At 36.1% G+C, this 26,676-nt stretch overlaps 1 protein-coding gene across 7 annotated transcripts in view; it reads left to right on the top strand.

The window, feature by feature from the left end:
- The window catches only part of ARHGAP21 (Rho GTPase activating protein 21), a 113,995-nt gene that overhangs the window by 55,606 nt on the left and 31,713 nt on the right, over window positions 1-26,676 (top strand). For 6 of the 7 annotated variants that reach the window (XM_088052140.1, XM_014248602.2, XM_088052154.1 and 3 more), the window contains 4 exons: window positions 9,086-9,178; window positions 12,210-12,288; window positions 17,571-17,625; window positions 25,541-25,570. In XM_088052140.1, coding sequence (XP_087908266.1) covers window positions 9,086-9,178; window positions 12,210-12,288; window positions 17,571-17,625; window positions 25,541-25,570 — 257 coding nt within the window. The remainder of the gene's footprint in view (window positions 1-9,085; window positions 9,179-12,209; window positions 12,289-17,570; window positions 17,626-25,540; window positions 25,571-26,676) is intronic. The other variant, XM_014248604.2, reaches the window with a different exon arrangement.

Genomic DNA, 26,676 nt, shown 5'->3' with positions numbered 1-26,676 from the left:
CTGCAGGTCGTTCCTGTTCCCAAATTAGGGGAAGTAGGCAGCTTGTGAGGAGAAAATGAGGAAAGAAGCAGGTCTCATCTTGTATGTTGGCAGGAGTGGTGTAGGGTGAGCAGCAGCAGGAGGGCCGAAGTCGTGTGCAGGGTTATCGCAGGGACTGCTGAGCGCTCCGCCGGAGCCGCGCCGGGGCGAGCGGCGCGTTCGGAGCCGGGCGCTGGAGCCATCTGCTGGCGGCTCCATGCATTGCAGCCACATTGGGAAACCGGCCGCTGTGAAGCCGAAATGGAAACACCCTATTGAGAAACGCTTTTCTTTTGACGTTTGCACATGATAATTCACTTAATTCGCTTGTTCTTTCCTCTCTGAAAGCGTTTTGTTTTTGTGAAGCAGTATGTGTCGCTGCAGAAGTCTTTTTTTGTATCACTTTTCACTGAAAATTTATAATTGCCTGCCTTTTATGTTTTGCCCTAGTCATAGATTAAGCTTACCAGTTAAAAATTAGGGTTCCATATCAAATTCAGCATTTATATATTTGATTAGGTGAGTGTAGATAAAAGCATCTCTATTGCTGTTACGCTTCACTGAGAGCACTTGAATATTTTTTTCCAAAGGATCAGAGCACCTAATTACGTCTAGAGGGCAGAAGATAAAAGCATGTACCCTGTTCGATATATTCTAACAGTGAAAGAAATATTTTTATATATTTTAGGTTTTGGTATAGAATTTTAGTATATAGTTAGATGAAGTTCCTCCTGGGTTGCATTAATCTTCATTTTGATAAGCAGTAAGGTTTCAAAGCCTTGATAATGGAAGGTGTAATGCAAATTCGTCCTCTTTAGACCTCTTAACTAGGAATGACACTAGAGGGAGATAATGGCCTAAAAGCAAGCTTGGGTTGTCAGACAAAGGAGTTAAGATGCTGTGGCCAGGAGACACCTCATGGTCAACACCAGGGACAGAAGGGACCTCAGCTGTATGCCCGTGAACGAGAGTGAGCCTACAGGACAGTAGCACAGAGCTTCCACGCCTTTTTCAGGAGCTCACTGAAGCCCCTGCATGCTCACACAGAGGGGTGTGATATATCACAGGATATCTCACAGGAGGGGCCAGGGTGCCACAGTGGATGAGTAGAGGCACTTAGGGAAGAACAGACTGGGAGACCACGGGGATCAAGTTTCTTTTGTGGTCCTGCTGCATGGAGCTCTGGCTTGGGATGGATGAGGAGCGGGTTTAGAGCCTGTGGTCAGGATTTGTGGGCAGTGTTTTAATGGGTGTCTGCTGCTGCCCTCTCGTGGAAGACGTAGCCAAGCAGTGGAGGCTTCACATACACACGTGCTGCTTCTTGTGGGAGATTTTAGCACCCTGTTATCTGCTGGAAGGGCATTACAACAGATTTACCCTAAATATTTTGTAATTATTATTTTAAGTTTTTCAGTTCTTCTCCTACTTTTGCTGCTCCAGGTTGTTGATCTTAAGCCAAGATAGGTTTTGTACATATGAAGTTTCTTGTATATTGTCCTAAAACATGTTTTCCTTTAAAAAGGTTTGGCTTGGTGATCATGATTAAAGTGGACAGTGATAAGCATAAAGAAATAGACTGAAAGAAATTTTATCTTTCAGTAGTACTAAGCTGTTTTGTTTTTTTTTCTAACACAGTACCTGGGAATTTAGTATCATTATAATCCAGGAAAATAGTTGTGGGCTTTTTTTAGTATGTCATTCTTGCTTTTTGTACTTTTATCTCTGTTTTTATGTAGAAGTACCTGTAGCAACTAGGAGCTCTTTTTCCCATAAAAATGAAAGTCAACATAGGTATATTATTTAGTGTATTTTTCTGTAGAGACCCAGTGTGTGCTTATTAATGAGACTTTAGATACGTTTTCACTGGGAAGTCTAGAACATTAAACTTCATCACTAGGCTACTGTTCTTTTTTTTGTTGTTGTTTATTTTTGGCGTTTGTTTGTTTTTTCCTTTCTTTAATGTGCTTAAATATGTACAAAAGTTTCTACCCTTCAATTGTCTAGGCTAAATAATTGCAACTTATTACCTGACTGCTTTCAGCTCTGCAAGTCTGCTTTGACAGGGTGTAGCCTTAGAGGGAAGGATGGAAAAAATGCAGGAAAAGCTTTTTCTCCTGCATTACTGCTGCTTACATAAGACCCAGTATTTTTAATATTTCATTTCTTTTAACAGGCTGTTGATTTCTGTAATGTAATTTGTGTTCTCTCGGGATTTAATTTAATCCCATGTTTTTTAACATCATTGTCTATCGGCTTAGTCTGTTATGAAATAAACATATTGTGCCAGTGATGATGGGAACAAGGTAGATAAGAACGAGAGGATGAATGTGAAAGCAAATATTTGGAAAGGTCATAGATGGCTGGGGTGATACAGTCCAAGGTATATGATAGTAGAATTAGGAGTAAAAGGCAAGAGGTGTGTAACAGTAATGGTTCAGGTTAGTGGGACTTTTTGTGGATTTTTTTGATCCAAGTTAATTTTTTAACACCTAAACGTTGAGAATGCTAAAGAGGGCTCACTTAGTTTTCCACTGAGACCTGAGCCTGATGATTTCTTGTTCCCTTACAGTACATCCTCAATGTCTAGTGGATTCATCTTCCAGCTTGTCACATGTATAATGTTTCTCCGTGGCTTCTGTTGAGTTCAAATCATCTTTGCCTTTGAATAAAAACATGAAGTGTAATTTGCAATGATTTAAGGGAGAGTCCACAGATTCACTACTATAGAAAAAAATTGTGTTGCTCTATACTTATCCAAGGACTACAGTAAATCCTGTAGACTAATCACAGATTAAATTCTAAACTTGGAAAGTTTTCATTTGAGAGAATTGAATGAAGTCATAGTAATGGCAAGTAATGCAATGAGAAAACACAGTTTTGGAGAGTTTGTAACTAAGCTGAAACTGTGTTATATATTTTCCATTACATTGCCAAATTATTTTTTCATCATCTCCTCCTGCCTTGGTATGTAGATAGAGTTGAGACAGTATTAGTCAAATGGATTAACAGAAAACTAAGCAAAAGAAGAAATACCATTTTGGAGTTGCCTAATCAAAATGCCAGAGGTGCTTTGAGAAATAAGAATGTATTTTTTCTGTTAGAGTTGAATGCCAGGTGCTGCTAAGTGACTCAATAGCACTAATTTACTTATCATGTTCTTTTAGAGGCTCATCCCTGGCACTATATTTCAGCTAGTGTTTTTCAGTTGAGTTGCTTTGAACTTGAGAGTGGGTGAAATAAGCTCTGTTGGGACTGGGCTGGGATCTTTGGGCTCCTTTTGCAAAGTGGATTGCTAGTGGAGAAATGCTTACTCTGTATGAAGTTCAGTTTGCAGATTATAATATGCAGAATGATCTCTGGTTGGACTCTCTCAGTTAGATGTAATCCTGACAGGCTTGTGATGTATATTTAATTAAACGAAATCTCAGTTAATAAATATAAGTTCTGCTGTACTTCCAGCAACCATTTTTGAGTGGTTTGGAAATGATTAACAGGTTTTTGACTGAGTAATCCATTTGAAGGATTTGGCCTGCTGTATCTGTTCCCCTCCCTTTGCCTGAAAGGCATCCCAGGAATCATTGCCACTCAGCATTGTTGAACCAGTGGAGCTCAAATGCCTTGGATAGCCAAAAGCATACTTGTAGATCTTCATGCTCAAGAGGAATGTTCCTCCTCCTTGAGTCAGAGAAAGATGTGCATAAGAGCCTGTGTGTCTTAATTGATTAATCTGAGGTGTTTCATGAGGCTGGTTGCTTAAATGTAAAAGTTAAAGTCGTCCTATTGCTGTCTGCTGAGCATAGAGCTGGGAGTAAAAATGTTCTACAAAAAGTTATTTTACAAACCTCTGTAGACTTTATTGAAGTCCCTGTGTTATGAGGATTTCTAAGCACAGTTCAGCTGTCCGGAGCAGATTTTTTTTTTTGTTCTCCCCTTGAGGAAGAGGAGAAGTGGCATGTTTTTAAGCAGTGGCTAGTTGGAGAGACGTTGTAAGAAAGTATGTACTATACTGTGTCCCAACATCTGCTGGTTTGTGCTCTGCAGGTCAAAAGAAAGGAAGAGCTCTGTCAGCAATAGCACTTTGGCATGAGATTTTTTTTTTTCTTTTTTCCTTCCCTATTCAGAATGTAAAGGTTGTCCTTTTCATAGTCTTTATGACTCAGATGTTTTAATCTGTGTTTAAAATCAAAAGGTTAATGACTTCAGAGAAATGAAGTACTTGTTGCTATGTTAAAGTTTGTTGGTAGATTTGATAGCATAACTCCTGCCATGTCATTTTGTTTTCCAGGTGAATCATAGAGCAGTACAGTAATACTGTCTGGTCTGCAGAGAGTAGTTTAAAGACTTAAGTCATGGTTACTGCATTTGATACAATACTAGTTGTGTTCCTTGTAGCAGCTGTATTTTGAACTAGATTTTTAGGGGATTAAGCTAGAATTGGCACCTAGATAAAATTATTTTCTATGTCAAATTTGGGGATTAGGGGAAGCTTTATCACCCCCAGATGTAAGTTAGTTTTAAATGTTACCTAGTCTTAATTCTGCTGTTCTAAGTAGTAGTATTTTTTTTTATATTCCCTTTTATGAGTGAGAGCACATTTAAATTCTATTGTCTTGTAAATATGATGGTTGCTAGTGCAATATATTCCACTCTGCCACTTGTGGCCTCTTAAACATTTGTCAGGAAAGCTTCCTTGTAACTTTGCAATGGGAGACTTGCTTTCTCCTGTCAGACTGTGAAGGCATTATTCACTTGAAGTCTCAGCTCATAGATTCAGATAGTATAAAGGTTAGATCGTAAATGATTCCATGGTATGTGTTATGAATGAAGTCTTTATTTTGCAGTCTTTTGAATAAAAGTTAAAACAAGATGTTAATTTTAGTTTCTGGATTTTACTGTGATCTCTCTGGTTATTGTAAGTGGCATGTAGTCTCTGATTAATTAGAAAATTTGCATAGAATTATGGAAAACATAATGGCTTGGAAAAATTCTGTTGCAACAAACTGTTTTTCTATATTTGTCTTGCATTTGATTTACAGGTGTTTGTGCTTCTTCAGGCTACTTTTTCTTAACATCGGTTTTCCAGACTAAGGACCTTATTATTAAGATTCTCCTGATTCTTTACTATCCTTGTTTAAGTTACTGAATTTTTGTCTTGAGCCTCCTATATACTTGGGGATTTATTTTTATTTCCTTATTTTTGATGGTACTGAATCTCTGAATTAAAAGTTCAGACACCAGTTTGCTGACTCCAAAGTTATATTTTCATTTGGGTACCATCACTGAAAGGAGTCATTGCACTGCAAGGAGTATAGTTGTTGTGTTAACAAAACTACGCTTCTGCCTGGACAAAAATTTACCTTTGAATTTATACTGACTGATAACCATTTTACTCATGCTAGAAATTTTTGTGTGCTTACAAAACTGATACAGGAAATGACAGCTTGATAGGCTTTTCATTTTCTGATCAGCTGAGTTCTGTACTTAGCAACTTTATTTGCTTTTTTCTTTTTATTGACCTAACATAAGACTACGTATCTTTTTATAGCTACATTTGAGGGGGAATGAAGTACGGATGAGGTTCTTTTCCAGAGAAGTTGTGCTTTTCATCTGTGCTGTTTCCTTGCATATGTGAATGTGTTACTGGCAGCTCACACTTTGTGAGTGCATGATGTCTTATTTTTCATTTGCAATTGAAGATTTGGGAGAAGTTTTTGTATTTCCTAGTAGCCTGCAGTGTAACGCTCAATTACAAAGTATGTTGTTCTGTTTACAAAAGTATGGAGAACGAGGAAGGAGGCAAAATCATATGCAGTAATGAGCACTGGAAAAGCACAAATAAGGCTTATATGTCTTACCAACTAGAGGTCTGAGGTGCTTTTACTGTTCTTTGTTATATCACCTTGTCAGGAATTGCTGGCATGCTCCAAAAAATTGGTCTTTTCAATACTAGAAACAAAAGTCATGAGTTGTGGTGGTCCATAGTGCAGAGCTGGAGAACTTAGTATGAAATGCTTGGCTGTGAAATTCTTCTTCTAGAGTGCGTTGTTTAGTAGGAGAGAAGTTTAAGCTCTCATTTCTAGACAGCATCTTGCTTTTGCCTGATAATTGGGTGCAGACAGGACCACATGGAGATTTAGGCATAATTAAATCAGAGTGTAGTGAATGTTAAATTTTGAGACACGAGGTGAGTTATTAGATAATCCATTTTACTTGAGGTTTATTTCTGTGACAATTGACTGCATATCTTCAAGATTTATTCCCTCAGATAGTTTGAAGAAAGTCCTGTTACCTTCTACTGTCAAAAAATACTGCTTAGTTTTGCTTGAGTTTCAAATGCAAAGTATAAATGTATATTTTGAGGTTATGTATTCAAGGAGGTTCATTTATATGTTACTGATTAAAAAATATTTGGTTTCTATCCAAGTATGTAGAAGATCAAGGAGAAATGAAGAGCATGTATTTATCTACCAGAGCTTGAGAGTTCCAAGATTTTTTGTTTCTACTTGTGTTTGGATAGTGCTGAATTGTAAAATGAACATGCAAATGTAATCAACCTTTTGAACCTTTTATCCTGATTTTTTTCCCCTAAATCAATTTTTAGTGTAGTGGTTGACCTTTTTTAGGAAGTAAGAATGACTGATTCATGTTGCCTCCTTCTGCAAGTAGGACAAGGAACCAAGTTTAATGTGCAATTAGCTTTCTGAATTGATTGATAAAATATCTGTGGAAATGTGAAGTGAGTGCCCATAATGTCTCGGTGTAGCTGACAGGCAGGTCAGAAGTCAAGGAAGCCTGCAGTCTCTGGTCTCCATAAATAGTGGCAAGTTTCCCCTCTTACTCAGAAGTGGGAAGTGTGTTAAAGGAGTTCTGTGTTGCATACTGAAGGGGAGTAACTTTATCTGCCTGGCCTCTTGATTTGTGTGTTTGGGTATGGACAAGGCATAAAGCAACACTTGAGCATTAAGCAAACTAGCAGTAGGCCACTAACAGTTTTTTGAACAGTGTTTTATAAAGGAAGCTGAAGTGTGATAAATTAAATGTGCCATGGGAGCTGTATTATTTTTATTTTTCTTGCCACTTTTGGAAAAGTATGTGTCTTCAGTAAAAGATAAGTGGCAGCACTGGGAAGGATGTTTGGTAGTCCTATAAAAGGTCATATTTTAACTTCATTCTTGTAAGCAGTTGAAGCAACCTTTTGTTCATGGCATCTGGGTAGATTAATCTTGGAGCTTCTCTAAACTTGCTGAAATGTTACTGGCTTTTTAAAGGCCAAGACCCATCATATGTTCAGTGTCTATTTAAATCTGCAGATTAAAAATGACAGATATTAACTTTGGCTCACAAAGAGCATTTTGTATGTCTTGTAGCTATATCCCGCTAATCAAATTTTAAGTATTTGGGGACTGAGCTGCCAGCTGGAGCTTCTTGATTTGTAATTCAGTTGCTTTATATATAGTATTTATCTGATTCTGTCAAATAAACTTTTTTAATATTTGCTCCCAATCTGGAGCTATTTTGAGAAGGCCATTTAGAGCCATATGAGTGAGCCATTTTGTTGAACTGTTTTAGGGTAAAATGGCAGGACACTGAGGATCTGCTCAATAAAGGCATTAGGCTAAAGCTAGGATCTGACAAATGTGAATCAGAGTCAGGGGGTGATCTGTTTTTTTGCAGTTTATTAAAGTTTTTCAATTGAACTTTGCCTACATGGAAGCTGAACTAAAAAAAGAGGTTAAGGAGGCACCTTATTTATATTGAAATAAATATAAATCCCTACTGTGATTTATTAAACATTTTAAGTAGGACATTTAAAGCTGTGGGGAAAGTGTTTTCAAAAGGAGGGCCATTTGTGCCCAAGTCCAAGGTCAGTCATTCCAAAAATGATGAGAACCTAATAACTCCAGTTTTAAGGAGTTTCTTTTATCAGCAATGCCAGTTTTAAGCAATTCCTTTACTCTCTTGTGCTGTTCCTTCTTTTCCTGCACTTTAAGCCTCTCTTTCTCCACGATGCTGGGGTTTCCTGCTAAACTGGAACACAAACCCAGCTTAGTTTTGGGCTGTGTCAGTTCCCTGGGCCGGCTCATCACGTAGCCTCCAAAGGGGGCACTTCCTTAGCTGAGTGTGCAACAGGGAAAGTAACTGGAGCCAGGAGTTGGGAGTGACCAAGACTATCAGAACCAGCCCTGGCACTGTTAGACTGGGTGTATCTGGCTGTAGCGTTTCAGGTTCTGACACTGATTCTGTGAGAACTGGACCGTGCAGGGCCATTATGGATGTATTTATTTATTTATTTTTCATTATTTCTGGGTGGTTTTCTTTGTGGGGGTGTTGAATATTTGGGTTTTGGGGGAGGTTTGGTTTTGGTTTTTTTAACTTCACTGGCACAATAATTCCGTGGGTGAAGCTGTGTAGATGCTGTAAAATGGCTTACTGCAGCTGTGTGCAAATGTAGGACAGTGACACTGTATTTTAGCCTGCTGTATAACGGTGGCATTTTTTGTTTGTGTTTTTTTTGTTTTACTGTACACACACCCATCCTCCTATCTCAATTTTCATAAGCTGTGGCTACTTAACAAAGAATTACTTAGCTTTGGGGACAGGCATGTAAAACCAAAAGGTACCTATGTTTCTGGAGTATAGAAATTGTGTGTATTGAGAAAGCAAGAAAATACAGCTGTACATGGTTTCTAACTACTGTAGATTAACTTAAAGTTGTGTATATACAGATGTGCAGCATGTGCAGACATACACTGTGCATATAATTTGAATTATAAATTTCTTCTTGAACCTTGGTAAATCTTCGAGAAAACTTTAGACTTCATCTTGGGGTTTCTGAAAAACACTGTTGGAAAATCACTTTTCTGGTCCATGAGAACTGTAAATCAATGTTACAATTTTTTCTTCTAAGGGAAGATTTTAAAATTTTATTTTTCAGTTTCCATTACATTGCTATTTCTTTGTATCTGTCTGTGAGTCCAGTAGGATTGCATCCCAAAATATTTTGGAACTACAAACATTGTAATGCAGTATAATGAAATGCTATTAAGAGATATCCTTTCTTTCTCAGGAAAACAAAGAAATAGACTGGAGCCAATGGATACAATATTCGTTAAACAAGTTAAAGAGGGTGGACCTGCTTTTGAAGCTGGGCTGTGCACAGGTACTGTTCCATAGCATGGTTTTGCACATGATGTAAAGTACATGTGATATAAGTTGCTACTATATAGTTCTATCTTCCATTTAAACCTTGTTCTTTCCTTTAGAAGCTTTTAAGCAGTCTTCCAGTGCTTTTTACCTTGGAAGCACTGATTTGGTTATTAAGGCATCAAAGTCTTAGTCTTTTTGATTTGCTGTCTTAAAGAAGAAGAGGCAGAAAAGGAAAATAATACCTGTATTTCTTTGGTTTGGGACAAACTAATAACCTGAAAACATTCAGGTCTTCATACATAAAGGAAAATTTTTCTACTCTGCCTACTTTAAATCAAATAGGAACAGTCCACATCTCTCTATTCTTACAAAATACTGTGCAATTGTTCATTTAATCAAACTGGGTAGAAGAAAAAAAAGATCTTTTGTGAACTGTGTTATACTTTTACTTAAGTGCTGAAAGAAGAAAAATGCTGTATTAGAATAGAAAATCTTACATGTGATAAAGTTACATACACAGGTGGATGATACTATGAACACAGGTTTCTTAAAAATATGGCATAACTTCTATGAAAGGCATGTGCTTGTGTCAATAATGGAATGTTGATAATATTTTTAAAAGAATTATGTACCTCAATTTGACTAGAATAGAATAAGTTTTGTGTGTTCTTTCTAAAGAAATAAGAAGTTTCTAGGCTGATCAGTTTAAAAACAGTTCTGGATGCTACTTGTACACCATAAGGGTTTTGGTTGTTTTTTTTTTTAACTCCTCCTTAGATAGTTATTTAGAGAAGGGCTACTTTGGCAAAATTTGATTGCTATTATATAAAGATATTTTGGCTTGATAAAACGCAGCATATGTTGAATTTGTACAGAGGAACCATGTTAATTTCTACTCTGTTCAGTGTCTGCCAAGTTGAGAGACACGAAATCTGTAGAGAATATTTCTGGTTATAGAACAGATTTTTAGGAGCCCAGAATTAAGAGCAGAAAATAAATGAGAGAAGACATTTTTAATAACTAGAATATTCTTCTTAAACACGTTGCTTATAGCAATTACATCTAATTAGGTCATGCCAGTATTTCTTGTTTATGAATTTTAGGGTGAAATATATTATTACAACTCTGTCTTGGTACTGTAAAGCACTCAGGGAATAATCAGATTGCTTAACCTCTCATTCAGACACTGTATAGATTTCTTATTTTGTAGAATCAACTGTAATTTTCTTTTTCTAATGTAACTTTGCTGTGTTTCATGGTCACACAAATGAAAACACCTGAATATTCGGTATGAATTTAGGAAGTTATGTTTGTTAATTCTTATTTCACTGCTGCAGGGTCCTTTGTAATACTGAAAGTTTCAACATAAGTTTCATCACCCATGATAAATGAGCTCCATTTCAAGAGCTTACTTGGCTCCTTCTCACTAAAAGACTTGAAATAATTTTGCAACTTTGAGCAATAGAGAAATGTATCTTAAATATAAGAGTCCATTCTGAAGTATTTTTGAACACTCCTGTAAAGTCATCTTTGTTAGAGTTAGAAAGGTAATACTTCTTCCATATTTAACCTCTATGGAATTTCATTAAGAAAATAACTTATCAGGGAGTTCATAAATATTAGAAATATTGAAATACAAACAGCCAAAACAGATCTATATTACCCATGTCTTGATCTTCATGCTGTCATTTATCTATATGCAAGAATAGAAAGAACTAAAATGTATGTTAAAAGGGCATTCCGATTAATTTCTACTTTGATCAAAATATGTAGCAGGCCACCAGACTGATGGAGAGCGATTAGAAAAAGCCTTCATGTTTCTTATCCTTTTTTGCACGGCAGGCACTGACTTTCCCTTCCTAGGTATCTGAAACAGAACAAAGTTGTACTTGCAGAGTTGTCTGTGCTCATGTCATTTATGTAACCAGTTCTGCAGTGTGTCCCCATCAGATCTTTTGGCAGATCCATCGGTTGCGTGTTTCAAGTAGGCCCTTGTCACTGCTGGGTGTAATCTTGTCTGCTTCTGTGAAAAATAGAAGCTGCACAAGTATAGATAAAATTATATGATCTAGTCTAATGATACTCCTAATTATAGTTTTTAGTGGGAATACTGAGTAAAGATGTGTGGCAGTGTAGCCCACGTTACAGGCTGTTCTTAAACAACCTGGAAAAGAGCCAGTTGAAGTCCCGGAGAAGGATCTGGTGTGTTCTGGGGAAGTTTGGCAGTACGACCTAGCCAGGGCAGGGTTCAGAGCTTGTTGCCACCAAGCTTGCTTTCATTGCTTAGGAAGCAAGAGACAAAACTCCGAGGTCTTTCAGGCAGGAAGAAAGCTGTTAACTGGTGGGATGAAGGGGAAATAGGTTAACTTTATAAAGTTGAAAATATCACACCAATTTATTGGCATTATGTTGACTTCATGTGTGCAGACAAAATTAAAAAGTCACATCTGTGTACTTTGTTAATCCATGGGGTCTGTATGGGGACCCTCCACAGAGCACAAGCATTTAAAGCATTATTGTCCGCAATACAGGCTGAGTAGTCAGAGTGAACAGCGTTTTCCTTACTTTGATTTGATCATGCCAGAAACACAAAAGGGCTTTCAGTTTCTAAAGCAGTGATGAAAAAGCCACTTCTTTTGCTTCACTTTGCACAGGTCGTTTATTTCAGCTCTTCTTTCTCTAGTAGCTTTTTGAAGCTCCCTACCTGTAATCCCTCAGACCGTTTTTTCCTCGTTAGGAAATTCAAGATAGCTTTCTGCTCTGCTGTCTTAAATACCATTTGGTCAAAAGAACAGGGTAGGTTTTTCATCACAGGCTAAAAATAGCACTACACGATATACTTGACAATTTATCAGAGTATATGAAACTCTCAGTGAGGAAGGAGTAACAAAATATTTGGAGAAACCTTTTTTTTATTTTTGAGGAAGACTAACTTTGCATTTAACATGTGGGTATTCTTGATTATTGTGAGATACAGAAATACAAAATAAAAACTGTTTAAAAAACATCTAGACTAATTTCAGTTAAAACTTTTCCCTCTACAGGTGACAGAATTATAAAAGTCAATGGAGAAAGTGTTATTGGGAAGACATATTCTCAAGTCATTGCTTTAATACAGAACAGGTAAGATAATAGTATTATCATTATGTGCCACACTTATACTGAGCATGAAATGACCACTTACGGGAGTTTTGAAAAGTCATCATATTATTAAGTTTTCATTAATACACACTCAGTTTCATTATTTATTTTTTCATATATTTGCTGATTGCTGACTGAAAGTTTGAGAATAGGTGTGCTGAATTGTACCACAGTCCTTTTATTTTCAACACTTGTCACTATAACCAAATGTTACAGAGGAAGTTTGACCTGAAAATAGACAGATTAGGTATACATACATATGTCAATTGGAAGAGAAGATTATAAAATCCACCTTGCTGATGAGATCTGAGAACTAGAAATCAGCATATCTGGTGAAGGAAAAAAATTATGCTAGTGCACACCTGCAGAGTATCTGCAGTAAGTAAGTATTTGCTTTCCTCTATTTTGTAGCAAATTACAAACCTTGCTCAGAGTTGAGAAAATACTAATATTTACTTCCTCTGCTACTCACAAGCACTTGTGAAATCATGTCTATGCATGAGTCTAGATACTCTTTCATGTCTCATGTCTGGCTCCATTTTTACAGTTTTCTTGGTGTCAACTTCTGTTCTATAGCAACAAGTTTCCAATATAATACTAAGTTGTGTGGCAAAAAGATTTATTATGATCATCATGGAAGAATGTTTTCTAAGTACATCTTGCATGTCATATTTTTAGTGGCTCGTCATGTGTTAAAACTTAGATATGCTTACTGTTTGAGGAAGGAAAAATCAGATTCTGATCTTCCTATTTCAGTGATGTCTTTATTCAAGATTTTGTTTAAAAAGTGTACATCTTGGATAGTTTCTGTCTCTCTGATTTTTTTTTTGGGGTGACTGTTGTTATTTTGATTTTTTTTAATAACCAACAAAACTGTATTTAGAGATGTGATGGATAAGGTAGACTGAAACACGTTTTGTGTTGTTAATGCTGTCTGTACAAGGGCTGGACAGATGACATTTTATTTCCTTCACTGGACATAACACTAGCCATGTATTGTTTCTTCATTTTGTCTTTTTACAAGCAGCACTATTGTACAATAATATATACTCAAGGTATAGTGTATGCCCAGCTATGTAGATCAGTCAACTAACTCTCTTAATCCAGGAAAAGAGACCAGTCACATCTTTGAGTGGTCCATGTGGTCAGTGATTCTTAACTCTAGGTGTGCCTGTGAGTTGCCTTTATTTTCAATGAGTGTAGGTAGTGAGCTGTTCAGTAGAACTGAGCCCCTGCCTGCTGTGGATAAACTGGGGACACCTGAACAAGGCCTTGTCAGTGATTATCTAGTGCAGGAAGGGTGTAGCACACTGCTGCATCCGACCCCCTGATTTCCATGAGAGCAGGGAGGATGAAGGGATGCTATTGTTTGTTAGGAGAAAACAGTTTGTTTTCTCGAGCCAGATGCATACATCACAGAAGATTGTAACAAAAGGTCATGTGTATCACTGAGAATTTTATACAGCATATACAACTGTCAGGAAGTCTACAGCTGAACCTCCTAGGATAAACAGATAAATATTAATTCTGATCCATAAAGAGAGTTCAGACTCCACATCACAGGTGTATCTTGCAGCTTACAGGCAGTACTTCTGTGACTGAAGAATCAGCTGTCTTTCATTCTTTGCTTGAAAACAGTATTTCTGAGCTCAGAGCAGTTTGGTCTGAACATAAATTTTTTACTCTTTATGCTGCCATTTCATGGCAAATAAAATTGCATTATGGTTCATGCTGCTCTTGCATTAGCCTTGCCAGACTGGGCCAGACTGATGGTCTGTAATGCCATTATCGTCTATGATAATACTTAGTAAAGATTTCTTTGAACTCCGTGAAAGCACTGGAACTACAGAGTGATTGAGTGGTCAGATAATACCAGCCCACTTCCTATAAATCCTTAGTTCAGGAAGTTGCTAAACCACAGGTTTTATCTTCATTGTTTGATTAAATAATTCTTGATAGGTTGGCCTTACGCAAATTCACTCTTCAATGTACTTATAGTTTCTACATTAAAAACACCCAGTGAAACAGTTTTTGCTGTGTTTTTTGTCTTAGCTGATCTTTCATCCTACACACCTTGGCTTCTTTAGTTGGCCCTTTGAAAGCAGCTTGCTGAAAGGCCCTTTGAAAGGCTGGGTTGTCAACTGAAACACTTTTGACTAAAGACAGTTTCCTTTATAGTTTTAATATGTTGTATGTTGGTTTTCTAGACATTTTAATTGCTGTACTTTTATTGTTTTTAGTTAGTCATTCAAACATATTGATGAGTGTAAATGCTTATTCTTTTGTCATTTTACTCATCTTCACAACAGTTTTTAAGGTTACAACACATTTCATCTTCTCTAAAGGAAGGGCTTCTCTATTGCTCACTGTTCAGCTGTTTGCAATAAAACTTAGTGCAGGCTGGCAGATTTTTTTTAGATTGCTTTTGTGGCTCAATTTTTATAGCTGCTTATTATTTTTCTATAAAGTTGTTCAATTTTAGCTGCTTGTCTTCATTATATAATGCTGCAGACATCAGAACTTAGCTGCTTTAGATGAAATGATACCTGTATCTTTCAGTGGGACTTAAGGATGGGATATAATTCAGCCGTGCTCTGTACTGTTCCTGGAAAGGTTTCAAGCTGGGTCTAGAATGTTTTCTATTTTCCTCTGCTTGGAGATAGCAAAACTAAAGTTACACTGATTATTTCCTCTGGGAGATGAAAGGCACACCTCAGAAGAGTTGCCAGAATTTAGTTAAACTACAGTCCTGTAAGATTAATCATGATTACACTTCTAACTCTACATTTCCTACTCTTTGCCAACAGTTGCTGGTTTGGTCCATTAAGAATTTATTCTTATCTGTTTACATATGTAATCAGCTTGGAGATATGTTGATTGCTAACATAAACTCTGTAAATTATTTATAATTCCAAATAAAAGAAACAGGTTCTGATTTGCAACTTCTCTTTTTCCCCGCTTTTTTTCTTAAATGGGGAATTTGAATGATTGTCTATTATGCTTGTTTCGCTTTTCAAACTGTTCTTAAAAGTGTTTGGATTACTCAGAAATGTACAGAATTTAGCTACTGAATCTGTTTCATTAATACAAAATAATGCAGATAGACTTTATGATTAGTGATTTAATTTGATGACTTGGAATCAAGACATTTGAATTTAACTCTCAGAATGTGTAATGAAAGTAATTGGAATGGTAAATATCTCTGAGAGTTCTGAGTACTGTGTCTGGAGCTCCAGTGTAGACTATCACTTTCTCTGTAGTGGTTCTTATTAACACTTTCTAGTTAATAGTTTGCACTTACATTATATTATACAATAACCCAGAAGTCTTCCTTGATACTTTCTGATATGAAAATTATAAAACATCCTGAAAGCATGTCACAAAATATAAAGTTAAGAAATGTGCAAATAATCTCCAAAAGGTTCTTCAGGCAAAAAGGAATAGAATAGTTAAGTAGTTACTTAAATTATACATAAAACACTGTTTCTGAATGGAACCCTTTAGTCTTCTGAATGTCTTCTAAAAATATGTTAATTGTGTAAATGGATTTAATCACTTTCTTAAAAAGGGGGAGGAGGGGAAGCATGCAAAATACTTAAATGAGTATGGTTTGTAATGCAACTGCAAGTAAGCAGTTGCCTGGTATGATTTGTACATACATGCTATCCATGTGTAGTACTGAAATCAGAACACTTGGTTAAAAATGCCTCAAGTTGTTTATGCATTCAGTCAATATGGGAAATGCTATTTTAAGCGCACATAAAGTCAGTACTCCATTGTTTCTTAAAATTCAGTGTTTTAAAATAATCTTCACAAGGTTTTTGAAGACTTACTTTTACCTAGATATGTGTGGACTTAAAAACTTGAATCACTGCTGATCTCTAGTCTTAAAACTGAAGTACGTTCTATGCTGCCTGGAGAACACTCTTTTCCAAAATGAATAATGGTTTTAAAAGATTGTGAAACCAAATACCCTTACTCTGCTATTTTGGAATTCAGCCTTATGTCTGTGGTTGCTAGAAAGCGGAAGAGGAACCACAAAATAGAAACGATTTTTATATAAGGAAGCATAATAAATCACACATTACATTTTGAAATGATGGCTTTCTTTTCTGCAGAAATAAACTGAGGTCCTTCTCAGTGACTGATTGGTGTGCCCTGTAGTTAGGCCAATGTTTGTGCTGGTTTTGTCTTTCCTCACCTAATGCATTGTACTTGTTCAGTACCAGATGAGCTGATTTCTGACATACCCAGTTAGGTTGGATGCCTTTTTTTCTTAAGCTGATACTGGTTAGGTTTTTCTAATTTTTTTTTTTTTTTAATTCTGACATGTATTTAGAAATAAAGGTCACAGTAATTTAATTTTGTTTTTTTGGCCTTGTTATAATAGACTGTACATTAGCCTACTGTAGCCCTTCTCTGTACCTGTTCCACTTCACATTTAATGAATGTGAACAGATTATTCCATTATCTCCAATGAGATAATAAATTCATCTATTCTGTATCCAATGTTATAGGCATATGCTTCTCTCTTGCTTGTAAAAATACCTTTTTTCTGGTAGATGTCAACTGTGGATTTCATTGTTTTTAAAATATTCAACTGGGTAGCTGGTACATTGTAAGTTTAGTGTCCTGATTTTGCTTGTGTTTGAGTCACACTGATTGAACTGCTCAGACTCCTGGATCTTTGTGCTGCTACTGCCTTTGTTTTCAGCAGCTCAGACTGATGAATGCAGCACTTACAAATAGCACTTTTCATACATATTTCAGATGTCATCTGAATGACTGTTTAAGGTGATTCTGCTAGGAGGTGATTGGAGTGGGAAGGTGTAGGTCAGTACTTGCCTTGGTATTACTCCTCTTTTCACATGATGTAGTGATTATGACATCACCACAGCAGTTTTAAAGAGTGCTAAGATAATTTAGATTTAAATTGAAGAAAGAGGAAAGTTTTAGTTTTTATTCAAAGATGGGTCACAAGATGCTCCAAACAAGTAGTGTAACTTAGGAGTTGGAAGGAAATAAAACTGCCCAAACCAGTGTCTTGGCTCAATAAACTGGCTCCGATTTTTCTTCTACTCTTGCTTCCTAAGATTCTAGTGGAAATCAGTGTTTACTTATGTTGTGTCACTATTTGTCATAATAGCTGAGTGTTGGAGTTTTTGAACAGTTTTCATCCATGGAAGTAAATGGTTTATCTTTGTAATAAGAATTGAAAATCTCCAAAAGTTCATCTGTGATATTTTTTCTTCTCTTTCTTTCAGTGACAGCGTATTGGAACTTAGTGTTATGCCAAAAGATGAGGACATCCTTCAATTGGTATGTTTATGAGGCTTCTATTCAGAGAGTATATTGCCTAAACAAAAATGTTCTGTTATTGGTTACAAAGGCTTTGAAGTGTGCTATCAGCAAATAATTGGAGTTAATATTTATCTCTTTGTAACTTCTTAGATATTTTCCTATATCTTTGCCATGCCTGAAATTTCAGGGGAATCCAAATATGAGGAGTACTGCCTTCACATGTATTTCTAGCATGTTAAAAAATACATCTTATTCATATTTTTACTGTAATTTGGATTAATTTCATTATGTTAGAATTTATGAATAGGATTGCTTCCTTTAACTAGGTTGTCCAGTTTTAAAGAATTTGAATTCAAAAACTAGCATATGAAGCCTTTGTTAATAACTCAGTAATTGTGAGTGGATTAAGAAGTATGATGAATGGGCCAGTGGTTATTACCAGATTTTTTTTAATTGTGACTGCTGTAAATGTTTTGTTGCACTAGTGCCTATTTGTTCCTGATTTTAGTTGAGGTCCTGCATGTGTAGTAAGGTAGTGGATCTCTCATTTCGTGTCTCTAAGTCCAAAAGATAATACACAATATGTGAGCACATATTGTGAAGAATCAAAAAACCACCTAGTATATTGATATGCTCTAGTTTATTTTTAATTGTAAGCAGAGAAGAGCAGAAGATGACAAGCAGGATAGATTTTCTTGTTAGTTGGAAAAGTATATTTTCTAATCCACACAAAAGTAGTAAGATGCCTTTGTGTTAAGAAAAAAACCTAAGGGTTTCAGTAGTTGTTTTCCATTATTACAGATCAAATTAGTGGGTAAAGAAAACCCAAAAAACTTTGTTTTGCATTAAAGTGAAGGTAGCTGCTAGTACAGGAACTCTCCAGCTAGGACAACAAGCCAAGATTATTAGAATAGAAGGGATATTTTGAGAGCATTTGATGAAAACATATTTCAGTATTCCAACACTGAAAATGTTGGGGGCAGTGTGTGAATTTTGATTGCATGAATAAGTGGGAGAGAAAAGCTGTTGGGGTGCTTTTTGGTGGTTGATTTCTTTGGTTTGTTTTTTTGTTTTTTTTTTTAATTGGAACTGTGAATATGTATAAATGCAAGAATAATGCTAACATACAAATTATCTGAATGTCATATGCATCTATTGCAGTCTTGTAGCCATAATAGTGTAAGAATCTAGACGAGGCAGGATTTGTAGTTTTAAAGTTAAACATTTGTATTTTTCTGGGTGAAAAGGTCTCTGCTGGTGAAACACAAAGTGAAAACTTCAGGTGAAGTAGAGATGAGAAATAACTGGTTGTATGTAACTTCCTATATTGACAGGTGAGATGGGGGCAGAGGCCAAAAAAAGACGATGGTTGCCATTACGCGTTAGGAAAGGATATTGACAAAAATAAAATAATGTCATTATCCTTGAGGAGATTGAGGAGTAAAGAAAAGAGAAGAAATGCCTGCCTGTGGAAGGTCTAGAAAAAAATTGTGTTCTGTGAAAAATCTTCAGGTATCATTATACAAAAGTTTCTTCTGAGTTTTAAGGTGTGGTAAGAGTTGTGAATTTTGTATGTGAGGTTTTTCTGTTGAAGATGGAAAGAGGATTAGGTTTGACAGGTGAAGTCACCATTTTGCAAAAAATGCTTTACATTGACCTTATAGCTTGTATGAGTTCCTTCAGTTGTTCAGTGTTGGGTTGGGTCATGATACAGGAGGATTTTATGCTACTATTTGCTAAGATGCATTTTTTTGGGTTGAAGTGAACTGTTCTTGAGGGCTTCCAGTTCCACCCAGCATTTTCCAAAGGAAAGCCATGGAGGCACAGGTGTTTCCTGTATCCATAAGGCTGAGCACTGGGTGTACTTGGGCCTATTGGAAATTACTTCTGATAGCAGGGTTTGTTCATTCAGTCCTGCCATGGAACACTTCAGTTTATATATTTCAAGTGTCAATCTTTGATGGCTGAGCTGCAACTTGCGAAGAAACAGATGATAAAAATGAGTTGCATCTTACAACAGAGTCTGTCAGTTGTGGCCTGTAATTGTATCTGTTTTAGCCTACCACACAGGAAGAAATATTTTAGCACTTCTAGAACTTCTGAAACTGTACATTCTCAGTAACTTCAGTAAAATGAAGAATCTGTGCAATTCCTCTGAATTATAATAGAGGAAAACCCCCCTGAAGTTGTGTTATGTAAGCTATTATAGAATGTTAAATAACTTGGTTGTTTTCTGTGACATATGTCACTGTAAATGTCTTCAAATAGTGTCATTCATTATAAACTGATGTTACATATTGTTATGCTGTAAAAACAGCAGAACACCAAGCACTGCTGGGTATAGTAGTATGAGCTAATAAATGGTATATTTAGTGCAATGAGGATGGAATAGTTTCATTATATTCAGGAACTATGCTGGTTGTGCTGAATTTTATAGTATTGATCAGTCTTACTCCACGTGCTGATGGCAGAGGGCTAGAAACACAGTTGCTTGTTTCTATCCTTAGTTTGCTATTTATAAACCTTGGGTTTAGTCTGCAGAAATACCCGTATGTCTGCGAAACTCTTGCTATATTGAATTTCCTAAAAACAGGGCTTCAAATCCATTCATCAATAGTAACAATGAAGTGGTCCAATCCACAGGCCTTTGCCCTCTGTGGCATGTGAACAATACTTACTTGGAAGGGAATTACATGTGAAATCCTGCCATGAATGAAAACCAGTGTCTTTGTTTGTTTGTTGTGTTTGTTCACTGATGTGATGTTGAAAATATCCCTTTGTGGATGGGGAAAAGGATATTTAAAATATCTATATCCGTAACAAAATCTTGAACTCTTGACAGCTGTGTATGTAGTAGATTTTTTCATGCTTCTCCTCAAAGTTGTGATAAATTTACCTAAATTTATCAAAAGAGATTATTTTGAAGCATTTCTGGGTATATATAGCCATTTTTTAAACTAGGAAGAGGAGGATTATTTTTGTCATGTTATCCTCAGTGTTTCAGATTTGATGTATCTATATGCAATTTCTATAGAATTCTCAACCTTTTTTGACGGAATTTTGGTGTCTTGTAGGTTTTAGTACCGCTGACTTCATGCAAATGGGAAGATGCATTTAGGTCAACTACAAATAGTTCATTTTTCTCAAGTGTATTCAGTGAAATTGTTGCTGTTTTGTAGCCTTTGGATAACAAGTTTAATACTAAAATACTGTTTAAATTTTGACAACTTTCGAGTTGTTCAAAAGCTTTTTGTTCTATGTGGAAAACACTGAATGTAAAGGTTCTTCATAATGAGTTTTCTAAGCCTATTTACAGATGAGCATTATTAAGAGTGTTGTCAATAGGCTTTGTTGTGTCTAACACATGCATGTTAGCATGTCCTCCATATGCAGGATTTTTTGACCATTTTTTCTGGGAGCGTTTCATACTGGAATGTACTTACTTGATAATTATTCCTTGTGTATGTAAAAAAGAACAGCCCACAAGTCACTGAATTTCTAATTACTAGACACTTGAAAATACTACTCATGGTATCTTTAATATGATCTGCATTGGAGCCGTTTATTTGGAAGGTTATTTGTAATGTAGCATATTAATCATTATATATTGTGCTTATTACAGGTAATTATATGTAGATACAATTTTGGAGATGTATAGAACTATTTTGTGTATAAACATACATACTATAGGTAAGGTTTTTTTTTTTACCATTCATTTTCTAACACTTTTCTCACTACACACTCACTCAAAGGTTCATCTTACCTAACTTACCTAACTACCTCCAATAGTTTAATTTCTAAAAAAACCTTTCCTTGCAGGAATTGCCCCAAAAGGCAAGAGGCTACTTCTGGTCTTAGGTGTTGTCACCATTAAATTTTATTAGCGTCCAATTCTGTTGAAATGTGCCTTTAGCCTTCGCAAAAGAACTTCGCAGTTTTGTTTACATAAAGATGTTATTGAGCATTCTGTGAATAATGATAAAGGTGGAAATAAAAGGGGGGCTGTTTACTACATTTTTGATAAATCTAGTGAAATTTTAATCTTTCCTCAGAATTACAGACCAATGAAGCTACAGATTAGTAACTGAAAGTTGGTCACATTTGAACAGAAATATTTCTTTCATCATAGATAATAGAGGAACCAGAAATCTTGGATGGGAATGACCTGGAAAATGAGTAAAAGTTAAACGTTTTTGTTTTTCCTTCTTTCTAGTCAGGTGATGTGGAAACATTCAGTATATTGGCAGGTCTGTACATCAAGGAAGAGTTTGCTGCATTTTAATTTCTGAACTGAGAATTTTTGTGGGATTTGGTGTCTCTCAAGGCCTTGTAATACCAATTGCCAGTCGTGCATCTATAATTAAAAAAAAAAGGGAAGAAACCCCCCCAACAACATCAAAAAGAAAAATAACTTAAATGAGGAAATGTATCCTAGAGTTTTACATTCTCCAGTAGCCTCGTGTCTCTGACTACAGGTCTGTCCACTGATGGCTTCAGTGTTAAAGACTGCCAGCTTAATTTTGTTTTTCTTCCTGAAACTGTTCAGTTGCATCAGACCTAGTGGAGCAACATGGCAGACTATGAAATATTTTCATTTTCCTTAATCTTTTAATAAAGATGGAGATGTTTTTCAAAGTAGCTGCATTTAGTCCAAAGACTTGGAACGCTTTTTTACTTCCAGATTTGGGGCTGACAGTTACTGATGTGCACAGAGGTTAATATTAAAGCTGTGGCAGCAAGTACAGTGGAAGGCAGGGTGTGGTGTGAAGACACAGTGATTTAGAAGAAAAAACTTAAATTTTGTTGTTGAACACTGCATGTTAGAAAATACCATTTGCAGCAACCTTCCTACCCACAATTTAGACTTTACAAGTAAGACTCTTACACAGCTTGTATTTGAAAATAAAATTTATTTGGCTTAAGGCATTAAATTCTGTACACTAAAAATGCACTGCCTTTAGGAAGAAAGGGTATGCATTTTTTGGATTTTTTTCAAATAACATTATCTGACTGCAGTCTTTAGGTGTCTCAGAGTAAAATGAAAGCACTTGAGCTGTATTACTAACATTCTTGCCAGAACAAACTGTAACTAGAAAGAGTTTCCTTTTAAGAGAGCTGTAAACCTTTTCTGGTGTGCAGTTTCCATACTCATGATGACTGTGAGATTAAGTTAAGACCAGGGAAGAGAACAATTTAGTAGTGAAAGCCTGAAGTTTCAGTCTGAAGCTGAAACTGATTGGAGAAGGAAAGAAGAATGCCTCAAGCTCAGTCTTGCAAGGAGCTTTAATTTTAATGAGCACATTAGCTTCTGATTCATCGAAATGCTTATCACCAATTTAGTGAATAGTGCTGTTGAAACTGGTGTTGTTATTCATCCTGTAGTGAAGTGTAGTGAAGCACACCCATCCTCAGTGAAACACAGGGCTGCATGTTTTCGTGGATTTAGGCCAATGAGTGTGTGATATGGTCAGTTTGAGTACAGGGTTTGACCCTGATTCTTTCCCAGAGAAATCCTCATTCATTTGGCTGTTTCTGTTCCAGCATCTAATAGTGTAAAACCAAGGGAGTAGATGTGGGACCAAAGCCCTTCATCTCACCTTCAGGTGGTTAATTAAATACCTTGTAAAATGGTATATTTGCTTAAAATGTACTTTGCCTATTATATGGCATGAATGTATTACCTTAGGAGTTAAATCCTGAGTGGTTCTACAAATTCGCAGTAAGAAATTAATCCTTTACCATAGGAGTTTGCAAACTTCATGCAAACAAAAACAGATTGCAAGGTGGGAAGAAATGGTACCCAAAAACTACAAACACACTGAGCTCTTACTGTAAGAGCAGCAATTTTCTTCTAGTAATTGTTGCAGAGCTGTTATCCATCAGAGCAGTTAATGTCACTCTAAATTGCTGCATTTGTATGGTAGTCTTTTAAAACTGCTGTTGTTTTGAGAAGGTGAAAAAGAGCTCATGAAACATCTAGACTAATTTTTGGACCATGTTGGGACTTCTGAATAACTGCTGAGTATCCAGTTCTGGAAATTGAAATGGTTTGGTTGGTGTCTGAATCAGGACCATCACTAATCTGGATACTAAAAAAATATTTTTGTTCCCTTAAGTTGCGAGCCATTTTTTGTTTAGTTGATTTGGTTTTTGTTTTAAGACTACAAACACTTAAATTCAGTCATACCCTAATGACATTTTTATGAATGTGTCCTGTTGCAATCACTTGAAGATTAGGGCAGCATTTTTCACATAATTTATTGTTAGAGAAACTAAAGAGAGAGAGTAATACTCAAGCTGTGCTTTATGTGGTTGCAAAGTATGTTAAATACCAAAACAATGTATGAACTAATAAATATATTGGTGTATTTCACATTTCTTAGTATCTAAACCTCTTCTAAAAATCTCACCACTTTGTGCTTAAAGTAGTTAAAATATTTCATTAGTGAAAGGGCTAATAATGCATCCTTCAGTGTGACATTTACAGGACAGATGCATCAGTTTCTCTGTAATTTACATTATTTTCCATAGGCCTTTAATCAGATTTATGAAGCAAAGATATCAAACATTCTTTGTGGAAATATCACAGTCCCATCTATAAACTTTCTTTTTCTTGGAAGTATGTTCTGCTTTGTTTCAGTGCTTTCTTGAGTACTGGGTGAAATGAGGTTGAGAGGAGAAATAAACTTTCCAGTTACTGTCTTACACAGAACTGGCAGTCTGTCTATCTGGATATACCTGCAATCATGGAAACATACTTTTTTTGGGAGGAGAAAACCTATCTGATCTCATTTTGGACCCTGTGGGAATGCTGTCTTCTGAAGGTGATAATTTAATACCCGTGATAAATGTTGTCAAGAGATGAGAACTTATTTCTATACTCGTAGTCTTCAGCCACAATCAGATCACACCAGCTTTCGGAATTTAGCCTTCCTGCTGTCAGAGTCAATGAAGCATTGTTTGTCAGGGGAGTGTTTTACAAAAACATAAATGGGGTATTCTCTGTTGGTGTAATGTGTGCACATCCTAGAGAAGGTGGGATATCAGCTGTGTTATCAGCTGTATAAATTGATAATTATTTTCTGATTAGGATGCAGTACATGATGGTTTTTGTCTTGCATGCCAGAAGTCTCTCACTCAGTCTGGTTTTTCGAGTCTTCAGAATTTCTTCAATTTTTTTTTTTTTAGTTCTTCAGCTCATCAAGATCTTAAATAGCCATTTATATAAAGGTTTAGAAATGTTAATGTTACATTAACATATATATATATATATATATACACACATTATATAAATGTTAGAAATGTTCCTTTGGATGCTCCTTCTCCCCATCAAATGTGTCAGTGGAAGCTTGTCCTGATTTTTAGTATGAGTGGAGGAAAAAAAAAATTACAGATCACATGAGGAGAGTGTTTCTGCAGCATCATTCCTCTAATTTCAGATGTACAGCGTGAAAGCAGCTGCAGTCAGCTGACAGTTTGTGGTCATGTTCGGATATATGTGAGGAAGGGGCGTGCTGTTTTAAATGCATAATAAAGCCCTTGTTTCGTCACCAGGAAGCAGGGATGGATGGTAGCAGCCCAGGGAAATGAGAGACAGTAATGTTGCTGTAGTGGAAGGGAAATATTGCACGGAGCTAGAGCTCTCTGCAGGCAGCTGTAGGGATGCACCAAGGCAAAAATGGCACAAACATATTTTGCTTTCTGTAAAGGTGCAGGAAAAATGTAAGGAGCAGATAAAAGCCTGAGATGGACATGCTCACAAGGAAGTTGAAGTTATTTTTTATGCTCTACTGCCCTTTATGTCTGTTGGTACCTTCCAGTGAAATCAGTGTAGCTGTATTTTTAGCTTGCTGTAGTCAACATCAATATGACAAGATAATTCTGTCTTTACATCTGTAAGCAGTTTTTACTGTGTTTTCCTGTTTTCTGCCAGCTGCAGTTTACAAAGGATGTCACAGCACTGGTAAGAAATGTACAGTAGCCATTTCTCTGATGGTTTTGTAAGGCATGTTTTTCTTAATGATTTGAGAGAAGCAAGAATGAGACGGCAAGTTTGGAAATGAGCTAGATAGTCTGAGCTGAATTTGCTTCATAAAGCTGATCTCTTGATTTGTGGTTTGTGCCTGTGTTATTTGGTCTGTTTTCTCTCAATGTGCTTTAATATTTTGCACTTCACTAATGCTCGGTGTAACATTGCAGCAGTATTGTAAATGCCTCGCCCTCCTCTCTACTTTGCTCTGTGTTAATTTTATGGCTGCACTTGGGCTTTTATAACTGTCTGCTGTTAAGACAGAGCACATTAATATACTGGAATTGAGCATGTTATGATTTGAACAGAAAATGCTGTGATATGATAGCACTCCTAAGCGTGTAAAAGCCCTGAGAAATTATTTTATCTTCTGATACATTGGCAGGCTCTGCATTGGCTCTTTATTTCATTATGTTGAAACTAAACAAAGTCATGCTGAAGTTTTTCAATAATAGAATATGGTTTAAGTATGCTGTATGCTTCTCATTGATTTATTATTTTGAATGTTCTGTTAATTTCACAATGACCAGTGCTGCTTTCAGAAATGCTGCAGAAACCTACTAAGTGTAATATAACCATTTTTTTCTTAAGAGTCAGGTTGTTATGCATGAAGATGCAAAGTGCACTAGGGAAATTAGCGATCTCAGTTTGGATTTCAGTAGTGCATGGACAGTGGTGAATATGTATGATTTCTTTTATACTGTTTGTACCTTCAAGTTAAAAATGGCTAAATATCGTTAATAATTTTTGCAGTAAAATTTGTGTACCATGTGCTTGCTGTCTCCTGTAAAATATAAGATGACATATAGGGTGTTGGCTCACAACAATATATTACTGCTTCAATTTATTCATTGTATCTAGAAAACAGTAGCTTTTATGTAGAAGAGTGTGTGTATATTTATCTGTCTGTACTTTTCATATGTGCGGCATTAAGTGAACAGAGTTGTTTTATACCCTAAGTGTATAGAGAATTTTCTAGTGCTACTTGAATTTATTATGCAGCATTTTAACCTATTGATTGCTGAGAAATTCCAGTTTTC

The sequence above is a fragment of the Pseudopodoces humilis genome, chromosome 1, assembly GCF_049639895.1.
Source record: "Pseudopodoces humilis isolate 2021_Gansu_Grassland_sample_001 chromosome 1, ASM4963989v1, whole genome shotgun sequence".
Lineage (NCBI taxonomy): Eukaryota > Metazoa > Chordata > Aves > Passeriformes > Paridae > Pseudopodoces > Pseudopodoces humilis.
This window is presented reverse-complemented; position numbering and strand designations above follow the sequence as displayed.